Source organism: Bubalus kerabau, chromosome 10 (genome assembly GCF_029407905.1).
Source record: "Bubalus kerabau isolate K-KA32 ecotype Philippines breed swamp buffalo chromosome 10, PCC_UOA_SB_1v2, whole genome shotgun sequence".
Lineage (NCBI taxonomy): Eukaryota > Metazoa > Chordata > Mammalia > Artiodactyla > Bovidae > Bubalus > Bubalus kerabau.
In genome coordinates, this window is record NC_073633.1 from 50775678 (window position 1) to 50794104 (window position 18427).

At 39.8% G+C, this 18427-nt stretch overlaps 1 protein-coding gene across 2 annotated transcripts in view; it reads right to left on the reverse strand.

The window, feature by feature from the left end:
* SNX1 (sorting nexin 1) overlaps positions 1 to 18427 on the reverse strand; it is a 33320-nt gene that overhangs the window by 12334 nt on the left and 2559 nt on the right. Inside the window, exons 2-4 of one of the 2 annotated variants that reach the window (XM_055537686.1) lie at positions 8495 to 8606; positions 4243 to 4370; positions 3637 to 3703 (exon numbers count right to left, since the gene is read on the reverse strand). In XM_055537686.1, coding sequence (XP_055393661.1) covers positions 3637 to 3703; positions 4243 to 4370; positions 8495 to 8606 — 307 coding nt within the window. The remainder of the gene's footprint in view (positions 1 to 3636; positions 3704 to 4242; positions 4371 to 8494; positions 8607 to 18427) is intronic. The other variant, XM_055537687.1, reaches the window with a different exon arrangement.

Sequence of the window (18427 nt, forward strand, 5' to 3'; positions counted from 1 at the left end):
GACCAATCTTGCTAACATTTAACCAGGAATCATAAGGCAGCCACAGGAACCGTGTAGAAGAACTCTTGTTTCAACTCCAAGCTTTAGATCCTATACTATAATCCAGTTCCTACTTTGCCTCGAGGCCTCTATGGCACATATCATGGTCCCATGGATGCTGGCTGAGTCCCCGTTTGAGTTAGACAAGAGAGTCAGTTCCCTGTTTCAAAGCCAGGCTCTATTTATACCTTCCACAAAGCAGCACTGGACACTGACAATCCATTGGTTGTTACCATGCCAGTATTTGGGCTTGTTACACACATCTGTCTAATTCCAAACAATTCTCTTGCTGTATAAAGCAAGAGGAGGAGAAGGAAGCAAATGATGTAAAAGGAAACAAGTAGCTCTACCCTAAGCTAGTTCTGGGCTCCCTTTGCTCTTTCAGAAATACGGTCCCAGCCCTTCCACCCGAGCTGGGGGACACTGACCCCTCTCATCTAGCATGTTCTCCCAGAGCAAAGGGCCTGGCAGGAAGACACTTGGGCTGCCTGATGTCACACAAATCTCTCTTTCCTGAAGGAATCATTTTTCTGAAAAAGCCTTTGACTGTTACATAATTTGGGATTCAAGCAATTGTTTTTCTCTGTGGTACTGTCCTAACCTCTACCACTTAGGAACATAAAGGCACCATTGACTCCGTGAGTAGTGAAAAGACACACATTGGACTTGAGACAGATGTAGGTCCAGTGCCGGGCTCCAGAGCATTGGGCTGGTTTAATTCCCTTCCTCTCCGCCCTGACTCTTCCCCACACCAACCAGGAACAGGCAGGTCAACAATGACTAACTGTCAAAGCCTCTGAAATGGCCCTGGGATGAGGGCAAGTTCTACCCCTGCAGGGTCACATATTACAATTTGGTCTGACTGAGATGGCTGGGAATAACTGCTTTTATAAATTACACAGAGAAGTTGGAGACTGTACAGGAAAAGAGGGCTTATGTTCTTTACCCAGTCAAGCCCTGCCAAAAGAGCAATATATAAAACAAAATATAAGTTTTAGAAATTACTTTATATTGGTTACTACTGTTAGTTCTCTTCTAAACCATTTAAACTGTACTGCCTAATACTACTAAGGATGTTTATCACCAATAAAAGGAAAAAAAAAAATCTAAATTAACTTTATAGAAAACGTATTCAGACTTTTATTCACAGTTTGATAGTTATGGTCAAATGCCCAAAAGGTCATTCCCATAATTTAGTGCCTGCAATTAAGGAAGACTAAGTGCAAATGTACATAAGACACAATAGCAAAGTGAGGTCTTCAGACGCTCTGCCTGCTTACCAGCTGTCTTTATTGAGGTAGTGTTTGAGCAGACAGACATACTTGCCTGTCCAGACCTCGTGAGATATGGAAATGTTCTAGAAATGCAGCAGTTTTAAATTTACGTTAATCTCCTAAATAATTTCAGGAAGCTGAAAATAATACATGCAAATTGCCACGTCTCTAAAAAGCAATATCCTGGCAGAAGTGAGATTCTAATTTACTTAAATGTTTGGGGGAATGAGAAGCTCATGTTGAATAAACAGCCCACATAAACAGAAGGTGTTGTTATAAAGATCGATGTGAATCTTGAAATATGAATCTGAAAATGCTTTAGTAGCTGGTTTCTCGACAGTGATATGACTAAGAATCTACACGATGATACAAGGGGATGAAGGTTTATCATCAAAAGTGATTTCTGTTTAAATAAATCTGATCCATGGGACATTTAAATTATTGTTATAGGTTGAACTGTGTCCCCCTAAATAAATTACATTGACGTCCTAACCCCTGGTACATCAGAGTGTGACCTTATTTGAAAATAGGGTCTTTATAGAAGTAACTCGGAGAAGGCAATGGCACCCCACTCCAGTACTTTTGCCTGGAAAATCCCATGGATGGAGGAGCCTGGTAGGCTGCAGTCCATGGGGTTGCTAGGAGTCGGACACGACTGAGCGACTTCACTTTCACGCATTGGAGAAGGAAATGGCAACCCACTCCAGTGTTCTTGCCTAGAGAATCCCAGGGACAGGGGAGCCTGGTGGGCCGCCATCTATGGGGTCGCACGGAGTCAGACACGACTGAAGCGACTTAGCAGCAGCAGCAGCAGCATAGAAGTAACTAAGGGAGCAAGAGGTCAGTATGGTGGGCCTTAATTCAGTATGACCGGTGCCACCTATAAAAGGGAAATTCTGACACAGAGACAGACACACAGAAAGCAAAGATGATGTGAAGACACCCTGGGAGGATGTCATGTGACAGTGAAGGCAGAGCTGGAGTGATGTAGCTACCGGCCAAGGAATGCCTGAGGCTCCAGAAGCTAGGGGAGAGGCATTGAACAGTCCTTTCCTGGTGCCTTCAGAGGGAGCATGGCCTCACGAACATCATGATTTCAGACTTTCTGGCCCCCAGAACTTTGAGAGAATACATTTCTGTTGTTTTAAGCCATATTGTTTGTGATACTTAATTACAGAAGTCCTAGGAAACTAACATATTCCCCCTCCCTCTCCTGGTACAAACATCATGACTTATAAAACATTAAAACAGTGTTTACTTATGATTTGTTTTGTTCTACCAAGGATGTAAAGCAGCTAATAACTAGCCTATAATCAATGTACTTATAGAATATTCATAAATATTAGAGAGGTAAGAGAGAATTCTAAACATGTAATTCAAAGTTTTGGTCCAGGTTCTACCAAAGGCCATATGTTGTGACCTGACGGGAAAGCTACATTTCACTTATTGGTTCTCAATTTCCTCTATTGCTGGACCAGGGAACTGTATAGGATGCTCAGGAACATCCTACCAGTGCACCAGTCTAGGAAAAGTAAAACTCCACAGTTAACAACAAACCATTTTGGCACAAAGTCTAATCAGATTTTTATAGACTTATTCCTAGTTCAGAACAGACAAAGGGTTGGAAATCACATTTTTCCTCTTAACCATCACCCCTACTTAACAGGAGGAAAAAGCTCTGTGCAACCTCTTCTCACAGAGACCACACCTAGAACAAGGAAAGTTGAGGCCTGTTGCTCTCTGCTCACTAAGGTCTCACAAACTTGCGACACAGGAAGGCTATCCTAAAAATCCATGTTCTGCCCAAAGTTATGAAAATCTAATTTTCATTTGACCAAAATTCAACCTGCATTTTTTAATCTTTACCTATGAGAGAGAGTGGAAGACTTCCTTACCTTATTAGAATATCAAGAGTACATAATAAATGATATGTAACAAGAAATCCAAATGTCTTAAGGGAAAAATAAATCCAGCATCTCCAAATTTTAAAATGTGTTTTTAGGGTGCTTACATGGAGTTTATCTCAAGAGGGAATAAAACAGTCTCCACAACTCGGGGAGAAGGCAAAGTGGGGTTTTTAAAAAGGGATTCAATAGTATTTAATTTTCTGATTTTTCTTCTTAAAGCCCAGAAAAGCCTAAATAAATAGCTTAAATGCTGTTTCTGGCCTTGGAAGCATAGCAAAGAGCATCGTTTCATAGGAAAGATGATGATGAAGTACTTCACACAGCTGGTTCAGCTCTGGAGGTAACCATTTAGAAATCAGCTAACTGTGCTTTTCACAGCCACATCTGAACATCACAGGAGTCCCAAGTACACTCACCTATCTTCTCAGGATCAGTTATTCCGACTGTCAAATCAAATTGGTCTTCCTGTTCTTCTTCCTCTAGCTTTTAAAGAGAAAACAAACAATAAGAGTAAGATACCCCCCCAAAAAGGCTATTCATTTTACTCTGTATTAATATTGCATCAAGAAAATAATATCAGGATATATCCTTCTACACATCAGTCTTCAGCTCTGTCCATTCCTAACAATCTCAATGAAGCAACTTCCACAATTCTAAGTTGGTGCTTGCTCAAAGGTCTTCATCACATCTATTCTCTTAAAACGTTATTTTGATCATAATGAATAATTACTAGGTTTTGGAAGACTTGCCTCTTTCACGCTAAAGAGGGAATGGGGAGAGATTATACTCTTGAATATAGGAGCTTTGGACACTAAATATCACTAGTGATCATTGAAAGCCTCTGTGCTATCCTCTGGATAACAGACACTCTGCCCAGGAAAGAATCCTTTACTGGATTCTGGCTGTTCATTAACCATAAAGGTCTTCTTCAAGAGTTATAAATATTAACTCAAGCAACTGAACTTCAGACTGGCAGCACAGTCCTAAACATCCAAAAGAAGACCAATAGCACAAATTCTCACCTCCTCATAGCTTGGCTGGGGCTTAGAAGAATTTGTGGCCTCCTGTGGAGGAAGAGAAATGAGTGTTTTGGCTGGCACCTTCTTCTGATTATTTTGTGTGCTGTCCAGGGATAGCTCCACTGTGGCATCTAAAAATAGTTGATATTTTATAATGAAGGAAGAGTCAGAAAAACTGTAAGCTAGAATAAATGGACCTAAGATAAACACAGTAACACTGGGGAAAAGCACTATTTGCCACATCTAAGGATGATACTGTTGTTTTACCACAGTTTATGCATTGCTCACAATTACAGTTTTAGATCATCTTGCGAAGATTAAGTTATGTTTAATATACACTGTCCAAGAGGACTAAAAAGACATTGTAATATCTAAAAATTTCTTTTGATCAAAATTGTTAAAAAACAAAACAAAAAAAACACATGCTTAAGAAGTGCCTTTGTCTATCTGGGAAAACAGAACAACTCATTTCCTAAGTGTTCTAGACGGAATTTTTAAAAGAGCACTAAGTACCATTTTTAGGCATTAAAATTACTTACGCCAGTGATAAGAATGCACTCTCAACTTGAAGCAATGGAGCTAGAAGTTCAAAACCTAAACAGCTCAGATTTTTTTTCTTTTTAATAAAGAAAACTATAAATATCCATTTGGGTTTGGCCTGGTCAGTACGTATCCAATTCTAGCCTTAGGGAATTCAAAGAAAGCAGTTTCTTTTTCTTTTCTAGACTTTCATTTGGAGCTAAAAATGAAACCAGAGAGAGGGCTCTATAAGGCATAACCAAGTCCTAGATCAATGTCATAATCATTAAAAGTTAATCAGGTCTATAAACAAGGTTGCCAAACTGTTGGAATTATATTAGGACTCTTTCACTTATCAGGAAAAAGGCAAACAAACATACATACAAAAATTCATGCAAAATGAACATGTTAAGATGACAGGATCTTTGAAGCAAGAAACTTTGAAGCTAAAGTATGTTTAAGATAGTCACATCATGCAGGCACCTCACAAATAATTAAGTTATGAATCCAATAAATGTGACTGAAAAATGGAACAGGAAATTTAAACATTTAAAACCTTAAGCTTATTAGAGTATGCTACTGAAAGACTTTTGAAGAGCTGTGCATTAAAAAAATGTTTTTATTTACTTATTTTTGACTGCACTGAGTCTTTGCTGCTCCACATGGGCTTTCTCTGTTGCAGAGAGTGAGGGGCCACTCTCCAGTTGCGGTGCCTGGGCTTCTCATTGCAGTGGCTTTTCTTGCTGCAGAGCAAGGGCTCCAGGCGCACAGGCTCTGGAGCACAGGCTCAGTAGTCGCAGTGCATGGACTTGGCTGCCCTGAGGCATGTGGGGTCTTCCCATCCAACAGGTGTCCCCTGCATTGCAAGGCGGGTTCTTAACCCCTGGACCACCAGGGAAGCCTGAGGTGCGAATTTTTAATTGAAAATCATGTGACAATACCTATCAACAATGGTTTTTCCTCTCTCTCTTTTTTTTTGGCTGTGCAACTTCTGAGATCCTAGTTCTCCGTCCAAGAATACCACCTGGGTCCTTGTAGTGAAAGCAGAGTCCTAACCACTGGAGCACCCTTTTCTCTGGACTCTGCTGCTTCTGGGGCTAAATCGCTTCAGTCGTGTCCGACTCTGTGCGATCCCGTAGACGGCAGCCCACCAGGCTCCCCCGTCCCTGGGATTCTCCAGGCAATCCCTGGGATTCTCCAGGCAAGAACACTGGAGTGGGTTGCCATTTCCTTCTCCAATGCATGAAAGTGAAAAGTGAAAGTGAAGTTGCTCAGTCGTGCCCGACTCTTAGCGACCCCATGGACTGCAGCCCACCAGGCTCCTCCATCCAGGCAAGAGTACTGGAGTGGAGTGCCATTGCCTTCTCTAGGTAAGAGTAATAGAAAAGCCATTGGATTCCACCATAGAGATTCTGATCACCACTAATTAAGTGGAAAATAACAAGAGTATTTTATTTAAATTTCCACATCTGAGAAACCACTTGAATCCTAAACTAAATGTATCACTGCAAGCGTTTCTTTCCATAGATATCTTATGTTCCTTTCTTAGTAGTGAAGGCAGGCACTGGCCACTTATGAAAACAGCTGGGAATGAAGTAAATCAGAACCCTCATTAGTAATAAATAGGTCTCTAATAAAGATCTTCTACATGGTTGTGTATATAAAACCCAACCATGGGAGTAATTCAGTCAACACTAAGATTTCAGGTCTCCTTAAAGGGCAAATCATATAAATGTTAAGTTCCCAAAGATAAAAAAAAACCTTCTGTGCAATGTGCCATAACTAGATTATTATTTCCATTTCTTCTCCAGAAATTTTATCTAAAATATAAACATTAGCAGAATAAATAGCAGGCACTTAAGTTTCAGAGAGGAAAGCAATGGAAAATCTTTGAAATCTTTATATTTTTTCTTCTAAACTCTTCTCATGTCTTAATTTTCCAATGACTTCAAATGTAAGAGTCCTCCCAAGACCTTACCCTCCGCCCTCTTATCTCTTCCTTTCCTTTGTCATTCTCTCCTTTGAGGGTCTCATTTACATGGCAGCTTTAATCACCACCTCCAGGAGACTGATTTCCATATGTCCAGTTCTTACTCCTTTCCCCAGGGAGACTACCATAGTTCAAATCACCTCCTGAGCATTTCCCTTTGCATTTAAAACTTTAAAAATCTAAAACCCAAAACTCAAAGATACTTTCTTCTGCAGAATGTAGTTCTCAAAATGGTACCATCTTCTTCCCAATCCTTGGGCTTGAAATTTTTGACTTTGTCTTTAATCTTCATTTTTGTTCACTCATTACATCTTATCACCAATACCAGATTTTGTTGATTTCACTTCTTGAAAAGTTTTCATCTTTCCTTTCCTATTTCTATTACCTTTATCATTTCATCCTTGAACTAATTTGTAAGATGCCTTCTGACACCTCCAGGCTTCCCTTGCGGCTCAGCTGGTAAAGAATCCCCCTGCAATGCGGGAGACCTGGGTTCGATCCCTGGGTTGGGAAGATCCTCTGGAAAACGGAAAGGCTACCCACTCCAGTATTCTGGCCTGGAGAATTCCATGGACTGTATAGTCCATGGGGTCGCAAAAAGTTGGACAAGGAGCCACTTTCACTTTCTGACATCTCCAGTCTTTGTCCATCACAATCTGTTCTATGTAAAAAGTCTACCAGGTCAGTCTTTCACCACTCGCCCATTTCACTTTCCTTACTCAAAACTCAATTAAACCAATGGCTCTGAACTGACACTAGGATGAAAATTCAAATTCTAATTATTATTGTTGTCTAAAATCCTCCTGAACATTTCCAGACTTATCTTCCACTTATCTCTAAGAAGCCCCTGCCTTTGGCCCGCTGAGTTTACTGTCCCTTAAACACACATTATCGATTCTCCCTGCCCAAACATCTGCACGCTCTCTTTTTTTCTGACATAAACCCTGCTTCTTTCAAAAAGTCTTACAAGATCATTGTAGACCAGAGCTTATTACTGAGGGCACTACTGACATTTTGGGCTGGATAATTCTTTTGCTGAACGGCTGTGTGTGTACTATAGGGTGTTTAGAAGCATCCACAGCCTCTACCCAGCAGAAACCAGCAGCACTCCCAGGTGTGACAAACAAAAACATCTCCAATCATTGCCAAATGTCTTTGAATGTCTTTGAATGGGATGGGTTGGTGGGGGATGACCATACCTTGTTGAGAACAGGGCAGTCCCTCTCAACAAAAGTTATTGGGCCCAAAATGCTAAGAGTACCAAGACTGAGAAATTCAGTCCTAGTGTTTTTCAAACTGCAGCTTGTCATTCACTGCGGAATTGTGATAGCTATTTAGTGGGTTGCAAACAGCATTTTAAAAAAAGAGAAACAATAGAAAATTTCAGATTATATGGAAAATAGTAAGGGCAAGTCATGCATGAAAACTTTGGATTTCATTTTATATAAGTATATAAATATTTTGAATTATGACAGAAAGTGTATTTCTTACTATGAATCTTTGTCATAAAAGTCTGAAACCACTGCATTCATCTCCTCTCAGACCCCTCTAAGTTCACATCACTTAATTAAGTAACTGTATATTTATGTTTTATTCACTAAACCTGTAAGTATCTTGATGACAGGTACTGCCTTTGGAATCCTCCACAATAGCATCTTACAAAGAGTCTTCCTCATATAGACACAACTTTTTACTTTAATTCAGCAAGTTAGAAGATTCCCAGCTAAGTTTTGAGTCTATACTTGCCTGCAAAGAGATCCTGTGGCTCTTGATCTTGTTCCTCATGAATCCCATTTTCTTTGGAGCCACTGTTGATGGGAAGAAGGGAAGCAATTCTCTTTGGAGACTGGGGCTTACTCTGAAAACAAAGAAATACTTTGAATAAAACAGTACCATTAAAAACAAACCTAGAGGACCTCCCTGGTGGTCCACTGGTTGAGACTTCGTGCTTCTACTGCAGGGGACATGGGTTCGACCCCTGACTAGCGAACTAAAATCCTGCAAGCTCTTCACCATGGGCAAAAAAACCCCCAAAAAACCCCAAAACAAACAAACCTAGAAAGTGACTTTTGATGTATCCCTCAGTGGTTCCGCCAGGTTTTTAGGGGAAGACAGGATCACTAGTCAGCTAGTTCAATAAGCAACAGATGGTTACTAGTAATGTAATTGGCCTGAGTGATCACAGCTAAAATAAACTCATACATTTTAGTATTAATTTCTAGCACTATAACCCTGCTGAACTGCCCTACCCCAAGGCACATGATGCCAATGTGGGTATGTGTATACACAGATAATTTTCAGAAGAACCTTAGTTGATGACCTTTACTCTTTCAAATGCTGATGGGGCACATTCTAGTGTCCAGCATATCACACTAAGGTCCAGAATTCAAGCTCTGATCCTGACTTACTTTGTGGCCTTAGCTAAACCATTCACTGATGCCCAACTGTATGGACATTACCAACCCTCCTCACAGGCAAAAGAAGGTGTAACATTTTACGTCTAATGTTCTTTGTAAATATAACTCATCTTTTCATCCTTAACTTATAGAGAAACAATTTTCAACCAGACTCGTGTTAGGCCAGCAGAGGAAAAACCAGCCATGCTTAGCCAATGGGCACATGGTGAAAATACAGTCAGTCCATGGCTTTTATCAAAAGCTCAGTGATCAGCTACAAACAAGGGTGGGGTGAGGGCCCAGACCGGTACCAGAGTGAACAAAGCTGGATTGTGTAGAAAATGAACAAAAAGCTGGGAATCTGGCTTCAAAAGCCATGGTGTCACACTAGAAAGTTTTGAAGTCAGACCCCAAGGCCAAATCAGTTCAAAGACCTGACTCAAGGGATCTTTTACGAAATACTTCCTTAACAAATCTGAGGGCGTTTGTTCCTTGGAAACAGGCCCTTTCTGACCAGATGAAGTGAAATGACAGACTTACTGGGTGCTCTGAATTTGCCATGCCAACAGCTCTATCCCAGTATCAGTGCCACCCTCAGGGGAAGAAACTGTAACCAATGCATAGACTGATACTAGCAAACAAGGTTTCTACTGAAATTATTTACGGTAATAAAATTTAATGAGCTTTTAGTTGTATATGCTTAAATGTTACCAATGCTGTTAGAGACACTGATTCTGTCTTCTAGCTGCTTCCACAATCTTAAAAAGACAACCAAAAAAATCACTGCAGAGAGACAGACAACAACCAAAACCAAACCCCACACTTCCCTTCTGCCTCTTATGTTGCCAACCGCTTTCTTACATACACACTTCCGTCCTATACATGCTCTGGTAAAGGGAATCTCATGAAAACCCATCTGACTTCTCTTAATTCAGTTCCCACTAATACCGGTTGCCTTGAGATGGAGATCTAGGAGAGATGAAACCTCAAGATACATTAAGAATATATGTATGTCAATATAATTTACTGGTAGCTCACCAGAGAGACTAAAGCAAGAGCAAAAGCACTGGTTAGACTTTACCCCTTTTAAACAACACCTAGAAGAACCCATTCTTCTGACATGGAGATGAATAAAATCAGCTTTCCATTTCTGATTTACTATCTAAACTTGGAAGTTTAAAGATTAAGAACATTTTCTGGAGCAATGGTAGAACAGCTGTCTGGGAGAAAATATTTGCAAATGATTAGACCAACAAGGGCATAATTTCTAAAATACATAAATAGCTCATACAACTCAATAACAACAACAAAAAACAAGCAACCCAGGACTTTCCTGGTGGTCCAGTGGTTAAGAGTCCGCCTTCCAGGGCAGGGGACGTGGGTTTGATCCCTGGCTGGGGAACCAAGATCCCACATGCAGCAGGGCAACTGAGTCAGCCTGCCACAACTAGAGAGAAACCTGATCACTGCAGCTAAGACTTGATGTAGCCAAAAATAAAAAAAAATTTTTTTTTTAAAAGAAACTCAAAGAATGGGTAGAAGATCTAAAAAGACATACAGATTGCCAACAAGCACACGAAAAGGTGCTCAACATCACTAATTGTTAGAAAAATGTGAATCAAAACTATGAGATATTGCCTCACACTGGTCACAATGGCCATTATGAAAAAGTCTACAAAGAACAAATCTGGAGTGGGTATAGAGAAAATGGAACCCTCCTACATTGTTGGTAGGAATGTAAATCGATGAAGCAACTATGGAGAACAGTATAGAGATTCCTAGAAAATCTAAAAATAGATTTCCCATACGGTCCAGCAATCCCACTCCTGGGCATAAACCCAAAGAAAACTCTAATTTGAAAATATACCCTCCCCCCAATGTTCATAGCAGCACTATATACAATAGTCAAGACATGGAAGATACCTAAATGTCCATCAACAAGTAAATGGGTAGACAAGATGTGGTAAATATATACAATGAATACTTGACCATATTGGATGGACTTACTGATCTTCATACTAAGTAAGGTAAGATAGATAAAGACAAACATAATATCACTTATACGTGGAATCTAAAAATATGATACAAATGAACTTATTTACAAAACAGAAAGATTCACAGACTCATTTTGTGGGGCAAAGGCACACTGATTACAGAATGGCAAAATCAATACTAAAAATAAGGCTTGCTTTATAATCCATATTTTAAAAATCTCTTAATAGTCAATAAGTCACAAAACTCTGTTTGAAGGGGGTTAAATTTCTAGGCAAGAGATAAGACTATTTTCTGTGATGAATATGGTTTACTTATGATGTAGTTAATAAAGTCAAAGAATGGACCTGCCCACTCCCCTTTTTCTTAATAAAGGAAGCATTCTTTCTTTTAGTGACAGAATACTAGTTTAGAATATTCAATGGTTGCTGACTCTCTTTGGCTGTTGACTCCGGCAGGTGGTTCTATTGATAAGTCTGTTTAAAAAAGTTCAAGTGCTTCTGTTTATAATTACAAGACAGCCTAATCCTAATTCTCAGAGAGGCCCGAGAAAGATCTGCCAGCAAGAGAGCACTTCTGTTAAGAGCAAACAGGTATTCCTTGCCAATTACCAGCTTCAAACCATGAGGCTCAGGCTACTAATACAATTTGTTAGTTCAGGGAAGGACAGATGTGGGCTTCCTGTCCCTCAGAGCTGACACAGTCATTCAGTCCTGCCAAGTACTGCTGTGATTCCAGGTCTCTTCTGCACAGGTTAACTAGTTGTAATTCTTCCTCATGTTGCTCAACTGCTCTTTGCTGCAGGAAGAACTGCTGCTTTACATTCCAGGGACTGCAGAAGGATCATATAGCTGAAATTCTCAATAGCATTTAGAGGATGAATCCATATAATAAAATTCTGGTAACAGCACTTCTGGAGAACAAGGGTATATATTCACTTTCCAACGGAAAAATTAGGATAATCTAGTTAAGGCAAAATGGAGCTACAGAATGGTGTGACAAGGACAGCTAGGAATAAGTCAACCTCAGAAACTACGGCAGCCATGAAGTCTTTAAAAATTACCCTGGAATCATGAGATACTGTTCCTTTTGCCACATGTACTTCTGGGGAGAAATGAGCTAAGTGGAGGCAGTATATTAGTTTTCTATCATGGGTGTGACAAGTTACTGCACATTGAACAGATGGAACAATGCAAATTTATTCTAGTCTGTGGAAGTCAATTGGAGAAGGCAATGGCACCCCACTCCAGTACTCTTGCCTGGAAAATCCCATGGATGGAGGAGCTTGGTGGGCTGCAGTCCATGGGGTCGCTAAGAGTCGGACACGACTGAAGCGACTTAGCAGTAGCAGCATCAGTGGAAGTCAATACAGGTCTCACTGGGCTAAAATCAAGGTATCATTAGGTCTGCATTCCTTTCTGGAGGTTTGAGGGGAGAATATGTCTCCTTGCTCTTTCCAGCTTCTAGAAGCTGCCTATATTCCTGGGTTGATGGCTGCTTCCTCCATTTCCAAAGGCAAAAATGCTACAGCTCTCTGCGCCTTTCGCCTGAAGGCAGTCGCTCTCTGTCTCTGCCATTTTTAAAGAATCCTTATTGTTGCACTGGGTTTACTCAGATAATCCGGGATAATTTCCCTTAATGCCAGCCAGGGCTTCCCGGGTGGCGCATCAGTAAAGAATTCACCTGCAGTGCAGGAGACATCCCCGGGTTGGGAAGATCCCCTGGAGAGCATGGCAAACCACTCCAGTATTCTTGCCTGGAGAATGCCATGGACACAGAAACCTGGCAAGCTATAGTCCACAGAGTCCCAAAGAGTCAGACATGACTGAAGTGACCAAACACAAGATCAGCTTACTAGCAACCCTAATTACTTGGTAATATAAAACATTCACAGGTTCTGAGACTGGGAGTAGGCATGTTGGGGAGGAGGCAGTTATGATTCCTACCACAAGTAGCAACTCCTTTCCACACCACATTTCAAAAATGGCACAGATACACTAACAGTGCCTATGCTTAGGAGAATGGACATTTAGTGTCCACTGGATCTGATGCATCTTATTCTACAAACTGGGTGAATATCCAACTAACCTAAATGATTTCACAGTATTACCCGCCCCCCCCCCCCCATAATTTAAGGAATTAAAGTAGGGAATCTAATCTGGGGTCCCTGAGTCACAGAATTCAGGAGGGGGTCTATGAATTAAAATGAGAATAAAATTACAATTTATTTTTCATTAACCTCTAACTGAAATTCAGCACTTTCTTCAATTATAAAGATAGGCAACAAATTATGAGTAGTAGCAGTACATGAGCATAACTAACAGAAATTAGATATTTTTATATGATCTTATAGTTATAGACCTCAAAATTTCATTTAAAAATCACGGTTACTAGACCTATCCCTAGATATTAATGGGGCTTCCCTGGTGGCTCAGATGGTAAAGCGTCTGCCTGCAATGCAGGAGACCCGGGTTCGATCCCTGGGTCGGGAAGATCCCCTGGAGAAGGAAATGGCAATCCACTCCAGCACTCTTGCCTGGAAAATCCCATGGACGGAGGAGCCTGATAGGCTACAGTCCATGGGGTCGCAAAGAGTCGGACACAACTGAGCGACTTCACTTTCACTTTCTAGATGAATTAAAGCACTTTAAAAAAGCATATGTCACTAATATAAAATTGTTTTAATGTTTGATAATTAGATTTCAGTATAACTGGTTTCCTGTGTAATATTACGTATTTTATATGTTTAAGAACATTATTCTGAGATGGGTCCATAGGCTTCCTTGACTGCTGATGAGTCCATGACATACAAAAGATAAAGAACCTCTGAGTTAGTTCCTCTAAGACTAATGAAAATGTAAAAGGGGAGCCAGAAGGGTAACTAAGTCTGAGGCTGAGTACTGAGCTAGTTAAGGAAAACTATGAGCAAGCGCAGTGGAGACCTCAAAGTGAAAGGTTATCCATGAGATAACAAAATGTAGCTACAGATATTCTACTGAATCCTCTGGTGTAATTTCCATACCAAATTTTTGGTATCTCAAACTAATATAACTTAGAAGGGTCCAAAATTGCAGAAGGATCAGAGTACTAATGGTACATTAGCTTCTAAACTGAAAAAGCAAAACGAATCCAGTTCAAATCTGCTCTGAAAGCAAAATGAAGCCCCAGATGTCCATTTGACTAAGCAAAAGAATAAGCCAGAAAAAGTTGAGCAACAGGCTTTTCCCAGAAATGAGATACTTATGGCTACTTGCTCTAGGAACTATAAACAACTCATGATTTACTTATGCCAGCAATTACTAAAGAGGGCTAAGAAGCTTTGACGATCAAAGGAGAGAAATTAGAGTGCTCTTTTTCCTCTCTCCCCTGCCAACCAAACAGCAAGAGGCCAAGACACTAGAACTACCCTGATATCTGAATAAGCAAAGGGGAAGCAACTCCCTACAGAAACTAGAAGCCAGATCACAACCTTGTTGCTTCTTGCTTAAGCTCCAAACTCTAATTTTAAATAAATTTTAAGTTGGGTTCTTACTCAGTTCAGTCGCTCAGCCGTGTCCAACTCTTTGCAACCCCATGAACTGCAGCAGGCCCGGCTTCCCTGTCCATCACCAACTCCCAGAGCTTGCTCAGACTCCTGTTCATGGAGTTGGTGATGTCATCCAACCATCTGATCCCCTGCCATCCTGGGTTCTTATTAGTCATTTTCAAAAGTCTTTCTCATGCTCTTTCCTCCAAAAGTGCTTTATAACTACTTTTGTTAGCTTCTCCTCCATAATCTTGAAAGCTAACTGCTAGTACTAGTCTATGATCGAAACCAATGAGTCTATGTACTTCAGAAAAATCTAAACTTATTAGAAGTTTACAATTTGAGCTGAGCATTAAAATGAATCTTTAGTCATAATACCATTACTGATTTTCCAAGAGCATCTGTATCAGACCTGTGTGGAAAATGTGTCATTTCGACTTCTGATCTTTTGATCAGATCTGACCACCTGATGTGATGTCAGTTCCAAAAATAAGTGTTTGAGACAACATGCTTATAGAAAATACCACACACTAGATGGACACTTACCCATGACTGCTTACTAATATTAGTCATAAATGACTATATCATTAGCTAAAGCAACAAAGCAATAAATCTGTTTTTTTGCGAACAAAGAATTAAAATATTGCCAGCCATACTATCAATTTCCTTAGGGCTTTTAATGAATTTACCAAAGTACATCCAGATCTAAAAAAGTTATCCTGTAAGTACTCTAAAGGAAATAATCTGGTTTTAAAAAAGAGCTAAGATTGTAAAATGGTGCAACTGCCATGGAAAACAGTATGGAGGTTCCTCAAAAGCTTAAAAATAGAACTACTTTATGATCCAACAAACCCACTTCTGAGTACATGTATCTGAAAGAACTGAAAGCAGGGTCTCAAAGAGATATCTGCACACCCACAGCAGCACTACTCATAAGAGCCAAAAGGTAGAAGCAACCCACATGTCCACTGGGGGATGTTTGGATAAACAAAAATGTGGTAAACACATTTGATGGAATATTATTCAGCCTTAAAAAAGGAAGGAAATTACGATACATGTTACAATATGGATGAATCCTGAGGATACTGTGCTAAGTGAAATAAACCAGTCACAAAAAGACAAATACTGTATGATTCTAATTATATGAGGTTATCTAAATCAGTCAAATTCATAGAAACAGAAAGGAGAATGGGGTTACCAGGGGCTAAGGGGAGAGGGGTAAGGGGTGTTGTTACTTAACAGGTACAGAATTTTAGAACTACAGGAGATCTGTTTCACACAAATGTGAGTACACTCAACACTGCTAAAGTATACAATTTAAAATGGTCACAATGATAAATTTTTGTTGTGTTTTATACCACGATTCCCTCCAGGGATACATGTATATTGATCATACAGGTAGGACTGGATTCTAAAAACACCATGTCCTTTTTTGTCTAAATGTTAATATATAACTTTGGTTTATATAATTCTCTGCAGCCCATAAAACATTGTCAATCAGAAGCTAGCTGTTATCCTTAACTTCTGACTACCAATAAAAGCCAAGTGATATTGTTCTTTAGTCTTAAACACCAGTGGGAATATGTAAATAAGTCTTGATTAGCCAAAAGCAATCTTTTTTAAGATATGACTTTTCAAATCCCTTGCTATTTTGTCTTTATCCTATTTCTTTTTTTTTTTTTTTTTTTTTTGGGCCATTTCTCTAATTATGAGGGTTTCAATTTAAGAGTAAAAGTGGTGAGGAAAATCTAACTGGTGTAATAAATCATCAAACAAAGAAGTCACCAGATTTGCCAAAATTTGAACGGAGGATATCATTAATCTGTTTTCCTCCATTTTCTCAATATGAGCAAGGCTGTTCATAGTTTTCTTATTCAGAGGGCAAGTCTAATGGTGATCCTGACATATTGCTTAAAAGAGATGGGCATATCAGAACTTCTGGAAGGGCAGATAAAGAACTTATTATCAACAATTTTATCATTCAGGTTTCAGTTCAGTTCAGTTCAGTTGCTCAGTCATGTCCAACTCTTTGCGACCCCATGAATCACAGCACGCCAGGCCTCCCTGTCCATCACCAACTCCTGGAGTTCACTCAAACTCATATCCATCGAGTCGGTGATGCCATCCAGCCATCTCATCCTCTGTCGTCCCCTTCTCCTCCTGCCCCCAATCCCTCCCAGCATCAGGGTCTTTTCCAATGAGTCAACTCTTCACATCAGGTGGCCAAAACCTGGAGTTTCAGCTTTAGCATCAGTCCTTCCAATGAACACTCAGGACTGATCTCTTTTAGGATGGACTGGTTGGACCTCCTTGCAGTCCAAGGGACTCTTAAGAGTCTTCTCCAACACCACAGTTCAAAAGCATCAATTCTTCGGCGCTCAGCTTTCTTCACAGTCCAACTCTCACATCCATACATGACCACTGGAAAAACCATAGCCCTGACTAGACGGACCTTTGTTGGCAAAGTAATGTCTCTGCTTTTGAATATGCTATCTAGGTTGGTCATAACTTTCCTTCCAAGGAGTAAGTGTCTTAATTTCATGGCTTCAATCACCATCTGCAGTGATTTTGGAGCCCCAAAAAATAAAGTCTGACACTGTTTCCACTGTTTCCCCATCTATTTCCCATGAAGTGATGAGACCAGATGCCGTATGCAAATAAAACCAGTGAGGTCAAATGAGATGTAAAAATATGTATACCATTTAGTCTTTTCAACATAATAATTTTAAGAGTTAGGAGACCCAAAGAGTGGCTCCAATTTAGTCTCTCCTTTTACTAAAGGAAAAATTAACCCTTTTCTAGAACTAAGAAAGTTTTCACTAAATCCATACATATCTAGATTCAGGTCCAAAGACTCAGGTAACATATTTAGAATTTTAGACCATTTAATTCCTAAGACCACAAAGTAAGAGGCATAAAGAAGGTAAGGCCTTAAGTATTCTTAAGAATCAGACCTTCCCCAAGCTGGTTTTCAGGTTTAAGACAATGATTTCAGATTTGTTTTAATAATTCTTTTAACTCCAGTCTGGGGGCTTCCCAGATGGCTCAGTGGGTAAAGAATCTTCCTGCAATGCAGGAGACACAAGAGACTCGAGTTCCATCCCTTGGTTGGGACTATCCCCTGGAGGAGGAAATAGATAACCACTCCAGTATTCGCCAAAAAATCCCACGGACACAGGAGCCCGGCAGGCTACAGTCCGAAGGGTCCCAAAGATGACTGAGTGATTAAGCTTGCACACCTCCCATTCAAATAACTGGTTTGTATATCCTAAAATGCAGATCATGGGCAGCTCCTTCAGTTGTAAATCAAATCATATTTTTATTACTGAATTAACAAAGCCTCTTGGGCTCTAAAAGAGAGCAGATGGGATGATTAACAGCAGCAACTGTTACATCAATGTCCAGGAAATCACATGCATACCATAAATGAGTTTTAAAATTTACATGCCTCAGCTTCTCAGTTTTTCAGTGCTCCTTTCTTTGCCTCCAACATGCAACAAAACACAGTATGAAGATAAACTTAAATCAGTAAGATGCCACTAAAGTCATTATATGCCTACTTTGAGGGCTTTTAATCAAATCAATCTTATTACTAGTTTGATACTAATCATTTTTAGGATTAACTTTTCTAATACATTATTCGATTTTGTGGGTTTTTTAATTCTTCAAGTAATTCCAGTTTACAAAATGCTCAACTGTTCTATGTGTTTTACAGGTATTCTAATTTAATCCTCCCAATAATAGTGGACATAAGTACTCTTGACT